Source organism: Triturus cristatus, chromosome 5_1 (genome assembly GCF_964204655.1).
Source record: "Triturus cristatus chromosome 5_1, aTriCri1.1, whole genome shotgun sequence".
In the NCBI taxonomy this organism is placed as follows: domain Eukaryota; kingdom Metazoa; phylum Chordata; class Amphibia; order Caudata; family Salamandridae; genus Triturus; species Triturus cristatus.
Genome location: NC_140587.1, coordinates 53746024 through 53772731, shown reverse-complemented (window position 1 = coordinate 53772731; position 26708 = coordinate 53746024). Strand labels below are relative to the sequence as shown.

Below are 26708 nucleotides of genomic sequence, written 5' to 3'. Positions count from 1 at the left end.
ACGGTAGTTGAGACAGCTCGCATCCCACAAAAGTCAGCTCAGGCAGCTGAGTTGATGGCATTAACAAGAGCATGTGAGCTTACCACAGATCTGTCTGTTAACATCTATACCGATAGCCGGTATGCTTTTGAAGTGACTCATGACTTTGGGCAGCCCTGGAAAGAGAGAGGCTTCCTTACATCACACGGGACACAAATAGTGCATGGGGAATTAGTACATAATCTCCTTATTGCCTTGACTGATCCTAAGAAAGTAGCAATTGTTAAGTGTAGCGCCCACAAGAAAGTAACTGACAAAATAGGAGCAGGGAATGCCTTTGCAGACTGTACAGCTCGTGAGACTGCAATGCAGCGAAGTACTACATCTATGTATGTGATCAAGTCACAGGCTAAACGTTGGCATGATGTCAGACAAGAGGCGCTGGACATGCAGAGATCTGCCTCTGCTGATGAACTAGATCAATGGTCCAAGGAGGGAACACTAAATGATGAGGGCTGTTGGAGGAATAAAGATATGACTAGGTAGAAATTACCCACAGCCTATTTACACCCCATGATTCACATGGCACATTGGCTGGCACATGTTGGAGCATCCTCATTGGCAAAGTTACTTATGCAAGTTTGGGATCAGCCAGATATTGCCGGCACAGCTAAAAAGATAGTCTAGTCTTGTTTGATTTGTGTCCAGTATAATCCTTGAAAGGGAACACAAACTCCAACAGGAGGGTTTGCAATACCAACTGCACCTTTTGAGGTTCTGCAAAAGGATTATATTCAGCTGGAACGCTGTAATAACTTGAAGTATGTTCTAGTAGTGGTCTGTGCCTTTAGTAAATGGATAGAGACATATACTATGAAAGATAAGGCAGCTCTTACTACAGCAAAGGTGCTCCTAAAGGGGTTTTCCCCCAGATTTGGCATTTGCAGAGTTTTGTGGAGTGACAACGGACCCCATTTCATTGGGCAAGTTGTTGAGTATCTTTTGAAAGGACTGGGAACTAAGCAGAAGTTCCATGCTGTGTTTCACCCACAATCAGATAGGCTGGTGGAGCACTACAACTCCACGCTAAAACTGAAACTTGCCAAAATACAGGCTTCCACATCTTTGAAATGGCCTGATGCACTGCCCTTGGCCTTATTGTCCATCAGATCGATATCACATACAAGATCTGGCCTCACACCATATGAGGTGGTATTTGGAAGGCCAATGAACATTTGGGGAATTCCTAAGCCATGCCCTATACATGATGTACCTTATGTATTGATGAACGAATATTTGTCTCAGTTGACTGACAGCTTGCTTTCTATTTATCAACAGGTCCGAGAGGCTCTTTCTGACAGGTCGCAATGTGATGGTCATGATCTGCGGCCCGGTGACCAGGTGATGGGGAAGGTGTTCCAGAGGTCGAGCAGCCTAGAACCTCGTTGGCATTGGCCTGAGCAAGTTCTTCTGGTGACCAGAACTGCAGTCCGAGGGACAAATCGGAAGAACTGGGTCCATTCCACCCACTGTAAGAAGGTGCCATCCGCCCTGGTAGAACCTGCTGCACTTAAAGATCACCGCGATATCCTGGACACCGAGAAAGGCCAAGCTGTGACACCTGAAGGACCTGAGGAAGTCTTCCCGGACCACATGATCCCTGGTACATCTCGATATCAGTTGAGACCCAGGAAGAGAGAGACCTCATTGTTGAAAAAGACTGGTTGAGTCACTGTCCTGGGTTAGTGAAAGCCTGAGTAGCAAAGGGGGGACCCTATTAGTGATACCCGTCTCAACCTCAGTGAAGAACCCAACGGCTGCCCAGGACCCTAGTGTGTTATCTGCTTTATTGTTCAACATCGAGATGGATATGCCTACGAAGTCAACTACAACGAGAATTTGTGATCGAAAGATTGTGTTCATCATTGGGCTTACTTCCATTGTTATCATCATTGTAACGATAACATGGGTTGTAGAGGGAGTAGCTCCTGCTCGAAATCTACTGACTGCTACTACTCCTGTCCCCATTGAGCACCACTACTTCACCCTCCCTTATCATGAGCAGAAACATAGACAGTCTTATCTCAACAATACGTTCATTCAAATGTTACATCACACCCATAATGCTACGAACATTACCAACTGTTGGGTGTGTGGAATGATGTCAGCTCATCAGAAGAAGGGAGGAACGCCTTTTATTCCTCTGCCATTTTCACATAACAGCTTCAGCAGAGCCTGGTTTGTGCCGCTATGGGCTGCACATGTTGCTAACATTTCTGACTTTGGCGTAGGAAGACTGAACTTTCAGCTAAACAAAGCCTGTTACCCTGATGAGGAAGGAGATCCACAGGCCAAAGGACCTGTATGGGAAATGGAGGAGTATCGCTGAGGAAATTCCTCCACACATTATGTTTTCCCAAACACTTGAACTGCCAAGGGTAATGGACCTTTTGGTATCGGTGTTACTAGAGCTCGAGCAGACCTGTGTGTAAACAGTGTTGGTAGTATTCCTGTGGGGAAAAGTGATTGTACTCTGGTGTTAAATATTACTGGAGTAAATAACAGCAGTTTTATGTCATCACACAACACTTATTTTATATGTGGAAATAAGGGATACTATCATTTACCCATTGGTTGGTCCGGAACTTGTTTTGTGTCCTTTTTGCTACCACCTGTGTTTTTGGCACCTGCATCAATCAATCAATCAAAGCATTTGTATAGCGCGCTACTTACCCGGAGGGTCTCAAGGCGCTTGGGGTGGGGGGGGTCCGCTACTGCTCGAACAGCCAGACTATAAACTGTTTAATGATATTTCTAAAAACAGATTTAAGAGGACAATAAATCATGATGAGGTGGATCAAACTGATACTGCACGGCAACAGTATGTTGGCTTCAATTTGGGACTGTTCTTCTTTGTTGGTGCCGCCTTAAACAGCAGAAAGATCAGGCGCTTAACACATGTTGTGGAGGCTGTAACCAATCAGACAGCTATGGCACTTGGGAGCATCACAGAAGAACTACAAATTGTGAGAATTGTGGCACTCCAAAACCGGATGGTGCTCGATGTTGTCCTTGCAGATCGTGGTGGAGCATGCTGCATCATTGGGAGCAGTTGTTGTGTCTATATCCCTGACCGTGCCTGTCACTTTTCGAAGCAATTTTTAAGCTGCATAAAATAGCCACTGAAATCCATCAGGATTCAGGAACTTGGACTTTTACCGGATGGCTATGGACACTGATTACTACCTGGGGCTGGAAACTGTTAACAGTTCTATGTCTATTCATTGAGATCCTCTTTATATGCAGTTTATGTATAGAATGTGGCCCGATACTTTGTGTTTCTGCTTGTATTTCGTGTGCCCCCGTTAAAAGAAATGTTAAGAATGTAAATGCCCAACCAGTAATAAACCAGGAGATCAATAACCTGATGAGAATAGATATGCAAGATATTTTCCATGTTCCTTCTAAATCATAGAGATGTCTTCAGCTAATGCTAAATGGGTCGTCTGTGGGAATCGACAGGAATTACTGTTAGCATGAGCTGAAGCCATTTTGGTTGCGGCAGCCGTTTTAGTTAGCCATGTGCTAGCCATGTGCTTCTTCTGTCTTTACTGTTGCCTGCCTTTCTATTCTGCTTGAGTCATCAACTTTAATTGAGTCCTTCAGCACTGAGCCAGAGCAATGAAGGCTCAGAAAGGCCTGTAGCTGCTAGAAAGCATCTGTCTTAGAGTGTAACTGTCCGGCTATTTTAACTGATGTAAGCAGTTTGGTTTCTCCTCCCACTCTGCTGGCTAAGTGATTTCTATCTGACCATGTTTGTCAATGACTATTCCTGTGTGTGCCTGTACCTCCTCTTTTAGTCTCAATGCTTACTCAAATGGGTATTAAAGACCCTTGGTTTCTGTATTCTATGTACTACCTCCTACAGTTCCTGAGGGTTCTGTATTGATGTAGTCCCACTCATGAGTGATGAATAAACTTGTTATTTGATATTTCAGCTTCAGTGCCAATTTTTTCTTTGTTGGTTTAAGGACCCGTGGACAGATAAGCAGGGGCGGCTAGTGGATTTTGAAATTGGTGGGCGACAAATTGTATTGTAGTGTAACGAGCGAGCGAGCCCGAACTGCAAAAGGAGGGTGCGGGGGTTTCCCCTCCAAGAAAAGTTTTCAAAATATGCATTCAAATGCAGCTTTTACACCACATATTTACTGCAGATTGTTGCACACGGGGTCCAAATATAGCATTTTAAAGCACAAGTGAGAAGAAAACATTAGAAACATATAAAAAATGTGCCCAATCCTCTAACTGGTCTGCCTGCAAAATGACCCAGAAGACAAGCAATAGAAACAGGCCGCTAAGTGTTTTCTACCTGTAACACATCTCTGCCTCTTTACTGTATTGGTTGATGAAGTCATCAAGGCTCATACCATTGGTAGAAGCCTGTTATCAAAGCCCACACAAGGCTTCTATATTTAGCAGAGATTGTGTTTCTGACTTTGTTAGATACTAAAACATGTTTCCTGCCGCAGAATCTTTACCACACCGGCCTCAGTGACCCATCAGCCTATCTGATGAAGCCTGTGAATTATCTCAGTTGGATAATGCACCTGATGAGTGGATTAGTGTAGCCTGCAGGTCAGGGGTTCAAGGCTGGGCGGGCCGGCACAGACGTTTATCCTTCCATCACAGATCTAAATAAGTGCAATTGAGCTAATGTTAGGAAAATGTTACCGAATGATATCCCCATCCCAAAATCCTAAGCAGCAGTGGACTCTCTTTCCTTGTGGTACCTAAAGCACAGCTGTGTCTTCCACTAAGCCCTATGTCAGTGACTAGACTAAGCAACTGGTTAAGAAGAGGTTTCCTGAGTCAAATAAAAGCCAATCTGCTCCCTTCAGGAATAACAGAAGGACTGGGCACTAGCTGGGGCTTGTATTGGTCTTTGTCTGATGAGAAAGGATGAAAACACACTCTTAACATAAAAGGACACAGCTGAAATATAACACCAGTGCCATCTGAGCGTCTTTCGCATCAGTTGAGGCAGTCTTCTGAGAAGAAGCATTATCTGGCTACCCTGTAAGCATCCGAAGAGCCTTGTGTATACCTCAAAGATAGAAGTATCTTGGGACCAATAACAAACTCTGCTTCATCCCACGGCCCAGCCATGACATGCATGTGGACTCCTCCCCTTCCATGCGCTTGTCAGCACCTCATGCTTCAACAACATTGCATAAATATGTGTACTGCCAACATAACACAATTTATAAAACATATTTCAGTCTCTCACACTTCCTTGTCCATTACACCGACAAGTGCTGCGTTGTAACACAATGACTGCTCCATGGTAGCCCTCACTCATGACTTGGAAACACTTTCCACATAAGCCTAAATCAAACACAACACACTTCTAACCACACAAGCCACAGGGTGTAGTGTGCTACCTGCATGGATAAGCGCATCAGTGCGCAACATAAGGGTAGTAAGTGCTAAACAAGCGCTATAACACAGTACAGTAAAATACTGCAGTGGCCTAAAACTGAGAGGCTAAAACAACAAGCATTTGCAATGCAATAGGTCTTACAGTTACACGAGTATAAGCTATTGGCATTATAAATTGCAATGCTTTTTATTTATGTTTTTAAAACGAAAACAATAATAAAAGGCATTGTTTTTTGCAATATCAATAGCTCAAACTCGCGTAAATGCAAGACCTATTGCATTGCAAATGCTTGTTAGTACATCTGTGAGCCAGGGCCACTTTGCCACAGTCTGTTACCTACCGCCCAGTTATAACATCAGTTAAGAGGCTGACATCACGGTACGCGAATTAGCTCTGCATCCTTTTAGGGCTGCTAGATGAGTATACACCGACTCCAGGACTCTACGCTGGCCATCTTGGTATTTCGTTTGACAAATCAGTGCACTCTGGGAATTGTAGTTTTTGTTTGTTTCAATTAAAACAACTGAACTAACGCACGTAAAATGAAAGTGTAAATATTCCAGAGGTCAAAAGTTAAGAAAAGAGCTCTGAGGAATCAGCAAATCTTCTAGGTCACAGGAATAATGGGAGACTACAGTAAAGGTCGTCGTAAACTGAGGAAAAACAACAAAAGGGCCCCCAAGGGCCAAGCTGGGTTCAAAGTGTAGCAGAACTCGCAGTTGCCAGGCATAGTAAAAAAGAGCAACTGCCACTTTAAGGCAGAGATGGCAACCATGACCTATGGCACTTTCTTATTGGGTCTCGCACTAGTGCAGAAATAACTGCCCTTAGATCCAGCAGTGCCACGGCATTAAAGTGGTTTATTAAAAGGGCGGGTAAATAGCTGCTGTTAACGTTTACTGGCACTGTAGATTGAAGGGGACAGCCCAGCAACAATTGCCACCTAGAAGCGCTTACTGGACCTTGGCAACTGATGACCTGTATTCGGGGTTAGTCCTCACAAAATCAAGTAATTTCAAGGAATCCCCAATTTCAGACGGCGCATTTAGAGGCCCGAGGTTTCAAAGGCAAGTAAATAGCCTTTTTCCTTATATACAACAATGTTCAGGAGGCAGATGGCCCCATGAGATCCAATGTGGAATTACTAGCGATTTGTACCTCGAACCCCGAGCACCAGACGCCGGAGATACAGAGGCATGGCTATGCCTTGGACCAATAATTACTTGAAATTGTGAGGACTAACGCCGAATACAGGTCATCAGTTGTGTAAAAGCAATTGCGCTGTCAAAAGAATTCAAGGTGGAACTTCCTTGAAGGCCATACACAGACTCTTTTTAGTCCTGAGGAAGACCCCGTCATAGACGAGTACAATTTCGCATTTATTCAGGGGTCGAAACGTCGACAATCATTATCAAGTGTAAATGATCATCCAGATCAAGATTAACAAGATCTACTTCACCCTGGGATGATATATTTTTCTAAAAACACTTCACACTTTGTCCAAATTGTTTTTTGGAATTTTGGTTGATGTCTCCTATATATGGTGTTGTGATTAGTAGAGTCATTGTTTAGTGTTCACTTCATGTCACTTATTATCTTTTGTAAGTTTACAGTGTTTATCTGTGTATGTATTCCTGATTTGAATACATGATTCACATGAATTTATTATAAAATCGTATTTAAGAAAACAAAAGGTTCTTTTGATTTTGGTTTGGTATTGATGTAATTAAGATGCATATACATTTGCAATAGATTTGAGTCCCATCAGAACAGAGGGATATAAAAATGAATACAGATCATAAGATTTTTTAATTAGTGGCAGAGCCACTTTTTCTTTAATGCGCAAATCCCCAGGTTCTGCACATAACTGGGCTACCCCATTATCCTATATTGATGTGAAAGAACAACAGGCATGGCACCGCCCTGGATCCATGTGCTTCCACTACAGGAATGAATCCGGATTTTGTTTTTCCCACCAGACTCACCCAGACCACGTGGTGTGCTGAGAGACGTCAGCCGGGCTTGACTTGATTGATGCGAACCGCGATCCTGCCCGCATGGCGCATTACAGCAGTCATCCTCCTGAAAACTGACTCCTATGGTTAACACTACAAATTTTCAACAGCGCATTGAACACTTCTACCAGCGGTCACAGCCTCTGCCACTTAATTATGTATCGAAGGGCAGCCTCCATGTGCGTGCCTCATAGTGCTTCCTGGGTGCTATAAATGTGTGACTAATGCATTTCAGTGCGGTGATGCGGACCACCACACTGAAATGCGTTAGTCTAACACGTGATGCGTGGTACTTGGCAGGGCTGAGGATGAGGCATGGCACAGTGAGTAAAAGATAATGTAGTTTATTGACTACAGTGAAGCCCCAAATGAGGCTTTGCCTCCTCTGCTCTGTCGGTTCTCCAACCGTCTCACATAGAATGCCTTACACCACTCTACCCGTGCATTACAGGCGAGACCGACCACGAGCCCCCAAAAATGCGAGGCCGCGATCACAGCACCACAGATACAACTCTAATGTCTCAGAAAACTGAAAAGGAGTCCCAGAATGGAACCGATGTCTGAATCTTTTGGTCTCGCTGGTTAGTGGGTCTTTATAAAATATGGAATTTCGTGCTTATGAGCGACAACATTCAGCCTCCTCTGAGTGATTCTTTTGAATCTGCAACACCATCGATGAGTCTCTTGATGACGCGTTTGAGCATAGGTGTGATGTCCTGTCGAACAGAGCAGTAATAGGGATTGCCACCCAAACATTATTGGCAATAATCTGTAGTTTGGAGGATGACAGTAGTTCCCCCTTTGGCTGCTGGATTTATAATGATGACAGGATCTAGGACTTCAGGGGAATAGCATGAGCAGATTGGTTGAAAGATATTTTCTTTTACAGACCAGCATTTTGGTCAGGTGTGGATATTGGAATTTCCAGGAAAATAATTTCAGACTAATCTGCCTAAAGAAGGTTTCTGATGTTGTACGAATGGGTAAGTCGTCACCATGGTAGATACGAAAAAATTCCAATCCTTTTTTCAACATCTCCAATTCTTGGGTGGTTTCTGGGATTGGAGCGGGCCTTTGCTCCATGGCTGCACTCCTGGTTTGCCACGGTGATGTTTGAAGGCTCCAGTGTACCTGCGAAGGGCCTCTCCTTCCTCTTGTTCTTTCTCTTCCTAGAAAAGAGGGATGTGGCAGTTACTTGAAAAAAGAAGCTTGGAAAGGAGGAATGGGGTATTTCCAGGGTTGTGGGGGCCACCAAGGGTTTGGTGAACCAACTCTATACCATGCTGCTCACGGTGGAGGTGGTCTATGCATGTTAGCCCAGTTCCTATAGTTCAGGCCCAAGTCCTTGTTGCTACTTGTTTTCTCTTTTTTCCTTATTACACAAGTTGGCAGGTAACAATACAGGATGTGACGAATGCCTCCTCTCCTTTACACCGACAGAGTAGGCAGAAACTTCTCAACCGTCTTCCAACTATTGGGTTAAATAATTCCCCTCTTAGTTTTACCTCAATCTCTTGGGCACATTATTAAAACAAACGAAGTCCACCAAGAAATAGTTGTATTCCACTCTACTTTGTACATTTTTGGTCACATAGCACCACCATGACATATACCATCTCATAAGTGTTCCCCTGTACACAGTGGGGAGTCCTAGCCCACACCACAATCCTCTGCAAGGGGTTTAAGGAGAGGTCCTATGATGAAGCCTACACAAGGATGAAGAGAGGTTTTGTCCTTCATAATTCTCTTTTCATCCTCTAGACACAGATACCACGAATTCTGTCATAATGGAACGACATATATGGGACCTGAAATTCTCCAGCTGTTTCCCATTACTGGGCATTAAAAAAGAGTCAGAGTTTCTGTAAGAATTAAAATAAGTTTATTGAGATCTTAAGGCAAAAAAAGGTCACTCCACCTCAAGTAGCTCATAGACGCATAATAAACCGAAAGTTATAGAACGTTCCTGAGGAGAGCACAACAACTTTCCGACTCAGAGTATACTGGAAGGAATAAGACAATATTCTTCGCAAATTTACTCCAGTACTGTCCATGATCTGGTAATAAAACATGTGTACCACTTTTTTAATCTATTCTGTGAGCTTCTGAAGAGTGTGTACCTTTGCTTACTTTAAGCTCAGGCCATTGAACTTGAACCACGCCCCCTACTCCCCAGCTGTGCATTCTCACACTGTGCAGTTTACCATGCTCCCTTTTACATTTCTGCTGGCTTTTTTAATTGTGTCAGCCTTATCTATGTGCACTTACCAATTATTATTAACCCAATGGGGCGCAGTTCAGGACTGGGTTCCCTTCCTCTAAGGCATACAAAAAAAGAGTGCAACAGTCACAGGATGGGGGAAGTTTGGGAGCCTACACAATATTTTGAAAATCATCCCATCCATTGGAACCTTTGGCCCTGATCCTCTAGAAACACTCTTTAGCCATACAGTTAACAAGCTTATCTAATTCATTGAACCTAAGACAATATGGAGCTGTTTTCTGATGCACCATTTTTAATTTCTTTAAAATAAATGTAATTTCATCAGACATTAACTGGGACCCACGGTCCGTATTTCAGGAATCCCTTTTCCATGAAAATCTCAGCAAGAAGAACAGTTCACAGACTCGATGCCATCCAAGCCCTTGGCAGATACTGGACTCAGGTAGGGAGGTCTTTTTGGGGGGTGGGGGTGGGGGGTGTTACACCCCCTATAAACGTATTCTGTAGTAAAGAGTTGGGTACAAGTCTTCTCAGTTGGGTATGGTGAGGTTTCTGTCAGATTTCACCATGGACTTCTACGTTCTGACACAGAGAACAACCCTCACGCACACACACTCTCTCGCCTCTGCCTTAACACATGGTTAGTGTGAAAGCTGTTGTTTCATGTACCCAACCTGCACTTCTCTGTCTTTCCACTGCCTCTTGAGGCTCTCTCCTGTCTGCTTCTCATAATGTTTTTTAACAAGATGTGCCAGCATGTTTGTTCAGAAGTCTGAAGTTGACACCCCCAATCTTATTGACCAAGCTGTGCCCCTGTACTGGACTCACAATACCCATGGCCATCCTGGCCTATGCTTTGGCGGAAGCCTCATGGAGGAAAGAGGTGTTTTATGAATTACCATGATCTTATCACTAATCCCAACCTTTCTTTTCAGCATACAGCCCTGGCCACCAGTCATGTGACCTCATTTGATGTGTGGTGCTCCGCAGCATAATTCTGCACCGGATCTAGGGAGAGGGGAGGAGAATGCCAAATCTCGGTTGATAGGGTGCTGTCCTCTCTCGCTCGCATGCAATGCAGCGCAGCAGCTTTGGGTGCTGCGCTGCGCTGCGTTGCATGGAGTTTTGTAAATCTGGGCCATAATATGTAGCCGTGAGCATGATAACTCAGTGCAATTGATTCTGGCAGGTTGAATCGTATAGTGCTACAAGACACAACGAGAATTGATTGAATGGCGCTATAATGCTCACAGCTAGGTGTGAATGGCGCTATAATGCTCACGGCTGGGTATATGGTGAAACCGTCCATCGGCACCCTTATCAATAACTGACTTCAGAACACCATGGGTTTATTTGTAAGCCCAGAAGAAGCAATAGGTTAATGTAATAAGTATCAAAACACGTTTTGGTCTTTCGTTCTCTTGTGCTAGTAGTGTTTCATTCGTAATCCAGAGGCAAATACACTCATATTCATGTAACTACTGAAATATTGTTAGACCAGCCCTCCTAAAGGTTTGTGGTGCTTTTACTAAAGTCTCTCCATCAGCTAGACATCTACCCACTCACCATTCGGAATCACATCCTCATCCAGGCTACTCTCCTCAGTATCAACATCCCAGAGAGGTGAGCATGATAAACAGGGGCAGCTACATTTATTACACCAGCTTTATATTCCATAACAAAGCTATAAACATCTAACCTTTGTCTATTGCAGGAGTGGAACGATCCGACCCCTTAGGGGCAAATGCATGGATAAGGAGTTTGTAATCAGTAGGGCTGGCAAACTGCATACCCCCCCAAAAACACCTGGGGCCCGATTCACAGAATTAACTTAAGACAAAATCCTAAATTACTGCTTTTGGTATTCACAGAATGGATTTACGACTACTAACTTTACGTTCGCACTCGGGCCGGAGATGGAGATTTCGGCCATGGCTAAATCTCTGCCACCGACTGGAATACCCACCTCCGGGCCGGAAGCTCCGCCTCCGGGCTGGAATTTCCAGCCCGAGTGTGGACGTAAAGTTAGTAGTTGTAAAACCATTCTGTGACTACCAAAAGTAGTAAGTGCATTCTGTGAATACCAAAAGTAGTAAGTGCATTCTGTGAATACCAAAAGTAGTAAGTTTAGGATTTTGTCTTAAGTTAATTCTGTGAATCGGGCCCCTGGATTGTCTAATAGCCCAGGAATAGGCTGGTGCCTCTGGTTCGTATAGGGGTTTTACGATCACTTGACTGCCATTGATGCAAAAGCACCTCTACATTCTTTCCTGCCTACATTTTGTGTTTGTATGGCACCTAGTCCTTTTGAACAAGCATCAGCTGTGAGCATTGTACTTCTATGAATGTCAAGCATCCAAAAGTAGGGGCATGCACTCCTCATAGATTGCATGCCCTTCTTTAAAATCCCTCCAACAGAACTCAACGAGGCCTACAAATGTTGTCAGCTGATCTTTATCAGTGGAACTAGGAGCTGCTTTCGCTGCCAAGATAAGGTCGTGTTTAGGCCTAATACCTTCTTGGGAAATCAGATTTCTTATGTAGTTAACCGATCTCACACAAATGTAACATTTATTTTTAACAATGGTATGGCCTGAAGCCTTCAAGTGAATTAATACCTTTCTGTTTTTTAATGTGTTCATCAATATCAACTCTATTGATTTAGAATATCAATTCTGTAAGAATATAATCCTGAAAAGAATATAACTTTGGGAAGATCTAGCAATAAGCACTATGGGCCCGATGTAGGTAAATATGAAATACCAATTCCTAAATACCGGATTTTACCGATTCGGTAAATGCCGAATCGGTAATAGGGGGAGCATATTCAAGGGTGGCATGGTGGCACATTGACACCCTGTTGCACCGCTGAATCGTGCATGTGTGCACATGTGGCGCACATACATGTACGTCTGCCACATGGCACCTTGAAAAAGCTCATTGTTGCTTTTTTGAAGGCATTCGGTATTTACCACCAACTTGTAGTTGGTGGTAAATAACGAATCCTGAATGCAAAAATGCACTCACATGAGTGCCTCCTACATAGCTTTTAAGGATTCGGTATTTTACAGATTCCTTAAAATAAGGATTCAGTATTTTACCGATTCCTTAAAATAAGGAATTGGTAAATTACTGAATCCTTAAAACCTGCCTCCTACATTAGAAAGGGCTAAATACCAGTCGGTAACTGGAAAATTACCGATTTTCAGCCGTTACCGACCGGTATTTAGCTACCTACATATGGCCCTATGTGAGGTATTTTAAGGTGACTGCAACCACAGCCAACCCAAATGATATTTAGTGAAATCTGTATGCCCCCAGAGGTGTAACAAATGAGGGCTAAGGGCGGAAATCACCATTCTGGTATGTACAGACTGAACCATGAATTAAATAAAAAACAGCATCACCCACCATCCTTAGAAGGTCATTGTGTTTGGGTTTGGGGTGACAATCCAGCATTTAGGCCATGTTAATCTACATAGCGACATGTTACCCTATCTTCAGGCTTTTTAGCCACTACTACAGATGCAAGCCATCCAGTGACCACAATGGGCTCTATAACCTCTTATCCTGCTACTCGTTCTAATGCTTCTGAACATTTCCCCATGAAGCCAGGTATGGGGCAAACTTTGTGCACAAATACATGTCACCCTTCTTTGGTGATATAAACCTTCCCTTTTGTAGAATACTTTCTAAAGGGAATTTGCACAATTATCACACTCTCCGATGGGATTGGGACCTTGTTCTACTCATCAGGGTTAATCTCTAGTAATTCATGATTGGTGATTCTCCCTGTTGGGCAAAAAGCTCTTGTCAATAATTGTAAATGGGGAAGAAGCATCTCTTCAAACTGACTTGTTTCAATATATTTCACAACTTGGAACTTGTATTTTTTCATCATTACCATTTGTGTGAAAAAGAACTTTGCTGGCATCATGCTCCAACTCCTGCACCCTCTTTACTTGGAATTGTGAGATTTCCCTCTAACAGGTGCGTAATGGCCTTTGTTACATTTTCTTCTGCGAGTGGAATTGTTCACACAACATACATGACTACGAGCTAAGTGCCCACTATTAACACATCTAAAACATTTTATCTTGGCATTGTGACTGGCAGCTTTTGCTTTGTCTCCTGAAACATCTCAAGATGTTGGCAGCTTTGCTTGACCCTTTCTGCCACACACAGAATGTTCAGTGGGAGGCTGAACATCCATTACACATGGTGCAGTGTGTGTTATACATTATAGTATTGTGACATCCCTGAGGTTAGGGTTATCAACTCACACAGGTGCTCCTGAATGCTGGGTTTGTTTGTGCTTCATGCTAATCATGCATTAGTGTGTCACATAAATTCAGTCTCCCAAGTATTAGATACCTGGCTTAACTCTGCAACATATGTAGTAACCTTTTCTTTTTCCCTTTCAAAGTCAAAAGAATATATGTCTCCCAGGATATACATCTCCAAAATGTTCCTCCAACTTCCTATATGTGAGTTGAAAACCATCTTTCTGGTTTCTCCCTCCACCCTTTGCAGTAGGTTTGGCAGGCTCACATACACTGTGTATCCTGCTGCGTCTAGACTGGGAAGTACTCTATGGCGCTTCCTTAAGGAACGATTGAAAACAAATGCGCCGCTGTTTCCCATGAAGAATGGATTCACCGCTACCATTTAAGAGGAGGGTGCGGCGTCGCGCGAGCCGCTGCCATGCACATGATACAATATTAACGTACTCATGTCTATTCCCATTCCAAGCAAAAAACGCATAAGTTCATGATGAATATTTGCATAAATGTATTTACCTTCATTTTAACGTCATTTGATTTCTAGTATTTGTATTCAACCTTTTTTTCTCTTTTATTCATCAATAACATTTGCTGATACTCAGGGTCTTCTATTAATTGCATTGGGATCATACTGAAGTGCCCACATTCCACAGGGCGTAGGGAGCGACTAGGCTATTGCAGGAGGAGACAGGTAGATCCGTATTGAGAAATGGCCACTTACCCGCCTGATATTAGCTCAACGCTGGGATCAGCCGGGTTGATGCTGGGGGAAGCAACACAGCTCTCCGCCCTGAGGGTAAATGTGTCCCCATCAGGGAATGTAGTTGAAATACCAATGTAGACCGGTGTGCCCACTGTCAGGGTGTCGTTGTCTGAGACTGGATCAGTAAAGTAATTCGACTTGAAGGCGGCCATGGTGGCAGTAATTGATCCAGAGCCCTCCTCTGGTGTTAGAGGAACTGTGCTGCATATACAAAAAATAGGTTTTAGGGTACATAGAAGAGAGGGGGTTCAAATTTATTGATTAATAAACTAAGAATGTTATTTGGTTTAGTGTTCAGGAAAGAGGCTTGAGAACACCTTACGCGACAGAGGGTGTTACAGACCCTGACATTTCTAGGAATATTTTGGTGTTAATGTCAACAGAAGGGAATGGCAAGTCATACATCTGAGGGATGAAAGAATTGTGTCATGCTCAAAGGCATTTATGAAACATAGGGCCCTGATCACAGGAAAGTTTAGACTGATGCTGTTGCATATCCTTGGTGGTAAGCAATTGCTTGGTACGAACAGCACTTAGCACCATTATATAAGAGAAGTTCTTCACCCTGAGATACCTTCTGATATTCATGAAAGTCAGGGTGCCTCTGAGCATGTGCAACATACCGGAAAACACAAATTTAAAGAAATATTTTCATATTTCCTAGCCCAATCCATAAATAGAAACATTATCTAAAAGCAAGAGTTGCTAATTTTATTTTAAACAAATTATACAAAATGAAAGAATAGCAAGCTATTTGGCTAAGAAAGTCAACTTTAAATAAAAAACATGAAGTGGTGTGGCAGTGTAAATAGTATCACAAGCATGAAACACCTCCATGCCTTTAAGAACCCTAGAACCCTGCATTATCCTACCATTAAAAGATATTTAGTTGGATAAAAACATAACCCTAAAAGAAACAAGATAAAAGAAAAGCATAGTACAGCAGGATATTTTTTAAGACCCCATGGAACAAGAATATCATAAAAACAGATGTAAATGGTAAAAATATTCATCATTATGAGAACATGCTACATTATTAAAATTACTCAACACAGTAAATGGTCTCATCATGAAAACATGTCAAAACAATACAAATATAAAATGCAGAAATAAGAGATTGTGCAATGCCAAATACTGTATAGCTGGCCCAGACACAATCAATGTTCAACATGCCAATCATGTATTTTTGATAATTAAAGACTCTACAATAATTTGAAATACATTTCAGAGTCCCACTTATTAGAACAGCGATCCTCACAACTTAATTGATATTTGAATATATTTGGCAGAAGACTGGACGTCAAAAACTCTGGTGGCTTTCATAATGGAATGTGCCTTGTTAGCAATGTGTGAGAAATTTTTTCAGTGTCAGGAACAGCTATACCACCAGACCCAGGGCACATCTATGGGGAGCACATTTGCGCGAGTCTGGCCTGTCTCTATGTGGCCGAATTCGAATGCCTCCACTTTGCAGACAACAACATCTATGCGAATAACATCGTCTTGTGAAGGCACTATGGTCGACTGTCCACACACACCTTCAAAAAACCCAAGGATCGCAGCAATCTGCTGCTCTATGGGAGCCATCACCCTAAAGCACTTAGGGACAATCTGCCATTCGGCCAATTCTTGCGCCTCCTCAGGAACTGTGATACAACCACGGACTACAAAAAGGAAGCAGCTGCTTTGCACACAGAGTCCTTTTTAGGTCTCTAGTGGCATGGCAGCACAAAGCGCTGCTCGCCTTTGTGAACGAGGAGTTTCAGTAAAGGGCTTTAAGCCCCGCCCCTGATTTCCTTTGGCTGATGTCACCATTTCTGCTAAACGGTGGCCTGCCATTGGAAATGAGGATTTTTGGTTAACGCCCTTTCGCCTGTGAGCCAGACTGGCTCACCTGCTTTGCTGCTGTCGCAAAGCAGTTTCTTATCTTTATGGGGCCATGTGTTTCTAATTAGAAACACCGGTGCTGTCATACCCTCTTTCTGTTTTCCCTGTGGCACGCCTTGCTTGACAGTGATTGGTTTTCTACATCCACATGAAGTGACCCGCTTGATGCAGGCTCCACCCATCACATGCCTGTGCACGGGGGCAGCTCTCCTAGCTTGGAGCCCGTGAGTCTGTCCGCAACATATTTTCTGCCTCAGATTTTGGGGCACCTCGAAGAGCTCTCGCGGTCAGCCTTAGACAGATGGCTGCCTGTGATAAAAGGGCTTGGATTGTTTAACTCTGCTCAGTTCAGGGATGCCAGGCTCATGTCGCCTCATTCTTTCTGAAAGACGATCGTCCCTTTTAAAAGCTGGGGATTGACTCTGCTTTGTGAGCTCCAGATACACCTGTAACAACCGGCCATTTGAGACTCTCTGAGGTTCTCCAGTTGCATCCAAACTTGCCAAATGAGGCCCGTGTTTTAAGGTGCCCGAAAGCACGTCTTTAACGTGCCTGAGACGGCAGAGTTCAGACATTAGTATTTGGTGCATGTGCGCGATGCATTAAACGGAAAACATTGGGAGATTAAGGGGGGAGGGGGGGGGGGGGGCAAGCCGACACCAGACCACTTTATTGTGTGTGAAAAAGGCCGCTTTATTGAAACAGGTGCATATCACAATTTTAACTCCTTGGCCACTGCCTTACAAAACTAACACCTCGCTATACAATAATTTCCTGACCCCTTGTTCCTTCCCCCACCCCTACGATCCCCACATCAGTTCCCCCATCCCCCAAAATACAACATAACATTCCATAACCAACATATAACCCAATCCTACACCATGTAGCCTTTCCAACTCCCAAACCCCCCTGACCGTAACCCCTACCTGCCTTCTGTGCAACTGTAACTATCCAACCTCTAATCTAAACTTATCCAACCTGGTTACCCTTTCCCTGTTCCTGGACCCAAACTATCAAACCTATAACAACAAACTCTAGCCAATCCCGGCCAACTGTCAACCACCCCGCCACCCAGAAGAAAGGGGGAAGTGTAGGCGGATACGCCTCTTCCTCCCTTTTTTCTGCCCCCCCCCAAGCCCCGCAGAACCGCGTGGAAACGTAACGCCTGTAAACCCCTAGCAACCGTGCCAAGACCTCCCACAACTCCAAAAGATACAGGTCCATCCCCATCCTCGACAAGTGCACCCCATCATCCCTGAACATCTCCTGCGCATCATAACGGATGTCCCTATGCGCCAACCGCCCTATCCCCAAATGACGGCAAAACCTCACCATCTCCGTATTGAGCTTTCTCCTCGCCTTATCCACTGCCCCAGGGTTTACAGCCCCCCTCCAACTTCTCCGGGGGACAAATTCAGTCCAAACAATGGAACAACCAGCCCATCTCTCCTTGATCAACACCAAGTCCTTTTTCATAGCCCGCATCAGCGCCAAACCCGTCTCCCTGACCATGTCATTCTCCCCCAAATGTTAAACCAACACATCCGGGCACCGACCCGCCCTTAAAATCCCGTTCAACACCGGTACCAATTCCTTCCAGCGCATGCCGCCCCTACCCCTCCATCCCACAGAGAACAAAGCTTTATTGAACCCCAAACTTTCCCCAAAGTAGCTCTCCTGTGCCTGGACCTGCGCCCGTCTCATAAAAGAATGCCCCACAATCCAAATGGACATCTCCCTGGCGAGGGGTCCCATAACCGAACCTGAAAAGAAAAACAAGAATGAAGACCAGGAAAACACCAACTAAAACCTATGTTATTGTTTTCCTTTTTTTTTTTTTTACCCCACCCCCTGTCTCGCTGCGCACATACTGCTGATAGCAATTCGATGACCACCTCCCCAACTTCATGATGTCCCCGTGGTCCCAACCCCTCGCATGTGCCTCTGACGCCGCCCCAATTCGGAAAGAATGCGTGCCAAAACCTTTCTCCTCGACGCCCAGTCTCCTCAGCGCTTTGCACAGCACTGCCAGCAATTCCAAAGCCTTAACTCCCCGCCCCTGCCGATGGGAAAAGACCAATTCCCCCAACCCTCCAGAGCATGATTTCCACCGCAACCCCCACCGAAAAGGACAAACCGGCGGCAAGCGCCCCTTCTTCAAAGCAACCCATTTACCCCGACACTTTTGATCCGTTTTCGCCTTCCTGAGCCAAATACTAACCACCTGCTCCCCGAAAGAGACCTCCCCCCAGGCCAGGCCCCGCTCCCCTTTAGACCCCAACAATTCTGACACCCGAAAGGCCCCGAAAAACATCCAGGACACAACACACCCCAAACACACCCCGGCAGGACCCCCATCACCCCTTCTAACAGCTCCCAAGACAGTGGTTTCCGCACCCGGGCGATGCTCCCACATTCCCGCGCCCAGCCTTCCAAAATCCGAGCCCCCAGTATCCCCACAACAATTTCCCGACGAAAGCGACCCCCGCCAACTTGCCCACTATCGTCACCTTCGTCAGCCCTTTTTCCACCAGGTCCAGTATGAACTGAACAACATCCTCCCGTCTCGCCACCCCGGAAGCCCGCCACCTCGCCCCTGAACGGACAAACTCTTCCCACGCCGCCCGGTATGCCAACCTCGTAGATTGTGCTAAAGAGCCTAGAACCAATTGTAGCATCCTGTGTTGCCTACTTCCCATAGTTGGTTTGGCATTCTTGTCGGGTTCACGTCCGCGTCCTTGGCGAGCCCACGGAATCTCCCCCACTGTGAACGAGACAAGGCATCCGCAATGTCATTGTCCACACCTGGCACATGGACCGCGCGAAACGCCATATCATGTCTCAAACACCCCAGCACAAAAACCCTCAACAACTTGAGCACCTGCTCGTCCCGAGCCGACTGCCTGTTGACCACCTGCACCACCGCCATATTGTCAATCCTGAACGTGACCTTCTTGTGGGCTAACAAAGCCCCCCACAGCGTGACAGCCACCACCAAGGGAAAGAATTCCAAGAAAGCAATACTCCTGCCTCCCTCCAACCATTCTGCGGGCCATGGCTCTGCGCACCACCTCCCCTGCCAGTACAGCCCAAACCCCTTGCTCCCCGCTGCATCCGAGAAGATCTGCACATCCCACACCATGTCCACGTCTCTCATCAAAGGCACCCCATTAAACTGTTGCAGGAAAAACTGCCACATCCTCAAGTCTTACCGCACCCCGGCTGACAGCCGAACATGATGGTGTGGAGGCCTCTGCCCCTCTAACGCTCTCCCCAGTCGCCTACAGAACGTCCGCCCTACTCTGACCACCCTACAGGCAAAATTGAGATGTCCCAGCAACACCTGGATGTCCCTGACCGTCACTTTCTGTCGTGCCAACACGCTTGCCAGCAGCTCCAACATGTTTTGCTTTTTATCCGCCGGGAGGCGCGCCTCCATCCGAACGGAATCCAGTTCAATGCCTAGAAAAGCCAGTGCCGTACTGGGCCCCTGTGTTTTTTCTGGGTCAGCGGCACGCCCATGTCCCCCATGATCTCATGGAAACTGTCCAGGGCCTTCTGGCAGTCCGCGGAGTCTGAGGTGCCGACAAAGAAGAAGTCATCCAAGTAATGCGTCATGCCTTGGTGACCCGTCCGTTCCGTAAACAACCATTGTAGGAACGTGCTGAAGCATTCAAAAAGTGTGCAAGACATGGAGCAGCCCATCAGCAATGCTTTGTCCACGTACCAGTGACCGCCGAATTGTATGCCCAACAGATCCCAGTCATCTGGATGAACTGGCAGCAGCCGGAAAGCTGACTTCATGTCGCACTTTGCCATCTGCGCTGTTGCGCCCGCGGTCACCACCAGTGACATAGCCACGTCAACAGATGAGTAAGACACAGTGGCCGCACTTTCCGCAATAAAGTCATTGACCGACCCACCTTCCGGCCATGACAAATGCTGTATCAGGCGAAACTGTCCCTGCTCTTTTTTGGGCACGACTCCAATGGGTGACACAATCAAATTAGGCAACGGCCAATTCTGAAAGGGGCCCGCCATGCAGCCCTCCTGTACCTCCTTATCCAGTTTCGCTTGTACCACCTGTGGGTGCTCCCGCGCCGATCTCAAATTGTCTGTCCACCTCCGGACCCTTGGACCCTCATACCCCAAACTGAACCCGTCCCGAAACCTCAACCGCAGCTGCTCTGCCGCCTCCCTGTCCGGATATCCCCCGAGAGCCCCCACCAAATTCTCCACGTTAACCGGAGTATGAGCCCTTTGGCCCAGGCCCCTTAGCCCCCCTCCCCCCTCCCGCCTGCTGTGACTGCTGCTGGCCCCCAGCCTTAAAGGCTCCTGCCTGCCACTGCTGACCACCTTGCAACTGACCCTGGGCCCCCCAACACTTGACCAACACATGGCGCTTGCCGCAGCCTGAGCATTCGTGCCGAAAACGGCAATAATCCCGCGTGCACAGTCCCTTATTATAGTCCCAGCACGCTCCTTTCTCTCCTGTCGTACCCTTGCCTGCTCCCCCCACCCCCTTTCGGGTGGGACCCCCTCGAAAGGGCTGATACACGAGCGGTAGCCCGCTGGCCGTAAAAATGGTCTTCCACGACCCCGCGACCCCCATCGTATGCTGCTACAGATCCGTGTCCAGCTCTCCCCACTTCGCCTCTGTATCTCAAGCCATGCATGCCCTGAACTCCTCGTCATACTGGGCCCATGCATATCCACCCCCTGTAATTTGCGCTTTCCGAATGACATCCATGTATTTAAACATGGCCACCGACCTCTCTGGAAATTTCTCACAATACACACTAGAGTAAACGAGAAAAGCCGCCGTCCAATTTTCTATCGTCAACGGCACCTTAGGCCGCTTTGCCAACTCAAATTCCTCTTCCTTGGAGCCCTCCTTAGCCCTGACCTCCCTGTGCAGGAGTTTGAGAATCTCCACATATTCCCCTTTCCAGATCCTCTCTTTCGTTGTCAACATCAGATGCGCCCCCAAGGGCTTTGTGACCCCCATATACAGTAACCGTTTGATCTTCAGTTCCTTACTTTCCAACTTAGTCTCCCCCTCCCCTGTCTTAGCATCGACTGTCTCCTTCTTGTCCGTCACACCCTTGTCGCTCTTACCTTCGTCCCCCTTACCTGTGCAGTCCGTGCCCACAGACACATCCACCACGTACGCTCCCCTGCACAACCTCCCCCCGACCCCCCCTCACCAACAGACCCCCCCACTCCTCTGGAAACCATCACTGGGCGCCCGAGCAAATGTTTATTACCTGGCGCCAGTGTCTCTGTTCGCCGCTCCTCCTGGCGTCCTGTCCTGGGGGCCGAGTCGGTCTCCCATCTCGATGTCCGACCCGTGGGCCTCGCCTGGCGTCGTGACACCTGCAAAAAACTAGCCACAACATTACTCGGCCCCCCCGCCCTGTCGTCCCCCACATCATGCAACTCCCCCTCTTCCATGCTATCCTCCTCATAATCTAATTCCTCCTGCCCTACACCCCCAGCACTCCCCGCTGGTGGCGCAAACTGCCTGCTCGGTAAACAAACATCCTCCGCTGCGTTGCTCCTCTGCCGTTGCCCCCCGGGGCGCTGTGACCCCGTGGGTGTTGGGGCTGGCGAGCCCGTACCGGGCCTACTTATGCCAGCCGCGCCGGGATCCCCCGCCGGTTCAGGATACGCCGCCCAAGGCTCCACCCTCCCTTCTCCTTGGTGCCGTCGAGCTGCTCCCAGCCCTACCAAGTCCGGCACCCCGCGACGTTCTAGCTATTGGTCCACCGCCTGAAAAGAAAAGGAATGGTCTGGTGTGCTGGGCCTACCTCCTTTCCGACTACCATCCCATCCCCGCTTACCGGCCCCCCACGTACCCGCTACCCACGCCCTCCCCACCGCGCTCAGATCCACAACCTCCGGGATCAGTAGATCCATCCTCCCCGCCTCACTCAGCAGGCGAATCGCCTCCAACACTCGGTAATCGCCGCCTGCCATGCCAATTCCGCCTGCACGATCGCCGACCAAATAACGCAAATTTCTCCTAAATTTGAAAAAAAAGAAAAAAAATTCTCTACTAGCGCTCCCAGCCACCAGGTCACCAAACCTAAAATGGTGGCTGGGATAGCGCGAAACTAGCATAAATACCCCTTGGGCTATCTTTATAAAATTGGGCTACATTTGGGCTATCCCCAAATGTAGCCCAATATCTACAAAATGGCCGCTCCGGCCACTCCCCCCCTCCCCCCTCCCAATCTGCCCGGGGGGCAGACCTCGCTGTGCTCGGCTGCCCCCCCAGGCTCCCATTGGGAGATTAAGGTGGGAGGGGGCAAGCCGACACCAGACCACTTTATTGTGTGTGAAAAATGTAGCCCAATATCTACAAAACTCCCCCCCTCCCAATCTGCTCAGGGGGCAGACCTCACTGTGCTCAGCTGCCCCTCAGGCTCCCATTCCCGTTGGTTAGATAAGGATGCAAAGCGACAAAAAATGCTGGGGGCTGCACTGGGGACTGCACTGGCAGCTACCTCTCCGCAGATCAAGCTTTTGCTTCTTTCTGATACCTTCGTTCTGTTGGCGAATCTTTGCAGTGCTGCATGTGATGGGAGGGCTGGGGATACACCGGGCGGCTGAACACTGCCTTCCATGCCGCCCTCTTTATTGCCAAGGTGGACAGGTTGTGTCCATTCACGTTACCGCATGGATTTTGCATTCAGTCGAGGCTGCTGTCCCTGGCATATGAACCACCCTGGCAGCAACGGGTACGTCTGTGCCCAAGGGCAAAGAGCCACTGGGCCTCAACAGTCCAAATCTTCTCAGGGCTTGCTCAGTTGCGCCCTCTGGTTCTGTAATCCTCTGCCCTTAGACTGGCTGCTACACTGATCGTTTTCCGGAAGGATATATTCGGTAAAATAACCAGTTTGTGAAATGTGTTTTGATTTGAGAGGGTGAACCGAAGGAGGAGCAGAGCAGGGGAGTACTTGATTTTTGTCTGGGTTGTATGCTTTTCGGCAGGCACATTTTTCTGGTGTGGACAGTTTTTTAAGGTTTTACATTTTAAACTTTATAGTGCAGTTTACCAAGACTGTATATTATTATTAGCATTTCTTGTTATCAGTTATATAAAGCACAACATGAGCAACAAGGCAGCGTAAATGAGCAATAAATAAATGAATTATGGCTGTGTTTGATTAAATTAGAGGGTACCGCGTTGTTGTGAAAGATATTACGGAAGAATGCTAACAGAGAGGTCCAGTCTTGCGATCTGGGGACCCCAAGGGACAGCTTTCTTGAGGCACTAGATTGGCAGAGCTTTCATCTTTTATCATTTATTTCTAGCACTGTTACATACTTTCCAAGTTTATTACACTTAAAAGAAGACTATGAATAGAAACGCTCTCTTTCAGCTATCAGATATTGCAGAACGCCCACAGCGTCTAAATACATACAAACACAGACCATCCTGCAAATAAATGCCGACACAGACCTACAAGCTCACACAGTACACCACATTGGCACCATCCACAAGGTCGCCAAGTGAGGAGCCGGTATCACACAGGGGCAGGGAAGTTGAGTTGGAAACCAATGCATTTACAGATGGGATTTGGAAGCCCTGACAAGGCGATGTCTATTAAGGGGTGTGAAAACACTCAGGACCTGCACAAAAGTCTCAGCAAGCTTTTTTTATTTTCTGAATGGGGAGTTTGTAGGTATGAGGGGGCAGAAGTGACTCTTGGGTACTTGTCGACATGAGGCCCCGCCCCCTCCTCATACAGTGAAGTATTTTGTTTTTAAGTTAGCAGGTCAACCCCACATGTATGCAGACATATACACACACACATACAGTAACAGAGCTGGCTGCATAAACTCAGCAACTGCCCCCACTTATAAATATATAATATCTGCACACACGCATCCACCAACAGACACATAACAAGACTGCACACACAGCAAATGTGCACCTTACAGACAGCAACTCTGTACTATGATTGCACATACAGGCAGCACACGTACAAAATACACAAACAAAAGGGGACTGTGTTCAAAGAGTGACTGTACACACACAATAACTGCAAGCCCATACACCACCTGGAAGCAGGCACTTACACAGAAACATATTCTTTAGTCCCAAGGGGCAGTCACAGGAAGAGCCAGTACTGTTGGGCATGGGGGAAAGTGTATTTGCTTGTCTGTCCGTTTGTCAGTCCCCAAGGCAAGTCCAAGGTGCCACCATGCAGAGCCAGTTTCTGTCTGGTTGTAGAGCACCTTAATGCTCCTCCTTTATGTACATCAGGGATTGATATCAATGGCTGGCCATGGTTGACTGTTTGGTGGCAACATAATTTAGAGGTGCCTTGGCAAAGAGGATAGGTCTTGTCTTTGTGGCTGAAGGTTAGAAAGCAAAAAAGAAACCTTCAATACGGCCACCTTCATAAGTTTATGATTTTGTAGGCGCGCACACCACGCATGCATGCATGTGCCTTCAAAATGACTAAGGCGCTATTTTCTTTCTTTTTGGAGTAGCAATCCAAGCTCGATTGGTAACAAAAAAGAAATGAAAACCCGCAATAGCTTTGCAAAAAAAAGCATTTACAATGCACTAGGTCTGGCATTTATGCGAGTTTGAGCTATTGACATTGCAAATGACAATGCCTTTTATTTTTGTTTTTGTTTTTAAAACATAACTAAAAGGCATTGTCATTTACAATGCCAATAGCTTTAAACTCGCGTAAATGCGAGACCTATTGCATTGCAAATGCTTGATGTTTTTGGTCGGTGGGGGAGGAGGTAAAAAGGGTGAATCAGAACTCCGGTTTGTAGCCTCTTCTCTTTCCATGCTAAGTGGTGCCTCTGGAGCAGATGGATTGGCCTTCCTTCCACCAATTGAGGGACAGCTCGCTGTGGGAAGCAAGGTGGGACAGCAGGATCAAGATTGGCATTATTGCCAGAGGCTTCAGGTGCTGCTCTTTTGGTAATGTCCAGTCTTTCTTCTACAGAATCTCTAAGTTAATAACCCACATACCAGTAGTTAGAAAGTTAGCAACTGAGCTTTTCTGAGGGTGCTCCTTACCAGTGATGGCCATGGGTTTCCTCTTCACCATGGTACAGGATATTGGCACAGATTTGTGTCCCATGTACGAGTGCAAAATCAAGAGGGGTGGCCCGGCCCAGCATCCTTTAGGATCTGACAGGCGCCGACAGGTCAGCTCTTGGCCCGGGGCAGCACCAGAACACCTCTCGTGTTATGGGAGAGAGTAGGTGCATTTGAGTGCTTCAGCTGCATGAGGGAGGGGCCCATCTCCCTAACCCTCTCACACCAGCTGGGGAGAATACAAGTGTCTCTGGTACCTGAAGTCCCAATGTGAATTTACTGGCAGCCACATACAGAAGTGTCCCCTATCATGCCCAGCCGGTGATAGTTTCTGCTCTGTGAGAAAAATACTGAACACTCTCCTGCTTTCCTTTGGGTGTTTTTGGCTACTAACACCAAATGTCTGGAGTTATTTTCATTCAATGTATTAGGACGCCCCCTGTACTTAAACACTTATTCTAGGAAAACATGATCTTCGCTGAATTTTCTTGGGGTATTTTCACCTCCCTGTTTTATACCACTACACAGGAGATACATACCCAGCCTGTGGGGGCAAGAAGTTGAAGAATAGCAACCACAATGTCTGTGTGGTGTGTCTTTCTGATTCCTGACTTTCACCCCATCACAGATTGTGGAATTTGGAAAAATATGCGTTATCGGAGGCGGAGAGGCTGGGAAGGGTTTAGCCTCATGGCTAAAAAGGGGAAATTGAGCCAAGACTGCAACTTCTTTTGTCCACCTCTACCTCAAGGGAGGAGGCCACCATTCCACCCTCTCTTCTCCTCGGGCAACTTTTGAAGGCCAGTGGCAGCAACTCATTACCACTGACACTCTTGATCCTGATCGACGTGTAGGTGGTCAAATTCAAGGCACCTAATGCTAAACAGAAGATTGACCACAAGGATCATAGGTTCGGCGTCAATGTGCACACACATATCAACATCAAAAGGATACAAGTTTTCTTGGCTCAATGTTAAGACACCTTCTAAATGTGAGGGATATTTGCAAACACAAGGAGATGATAAAGGGAGCGCTGAAACTTTT

The 26708-nt window shown here is 46.4% G+C and overlaps 1 protein-coding gene across 1 annotated transcript in view; it reads right to left on the bottom strand.

Annotated features, from left to right (window-relative positions):
- The window catches only part of LOC146830152 (uromodulin-like), a 369504-nt gene that overhangs the window by 94910 nt on the left and 247886 nt on the right, over nt 1-26708 (bottom strand). The window contains exon 6 of the mRNA XM_085604401.1: nt 14663-14905. Within this exon, the coding sequence (XP_085460527.1) occupies nt 14663-14905 (243 nt within the window). The remainder of the gene's footprint in view (nt 1-14662; nt 14906-26708) is intronic.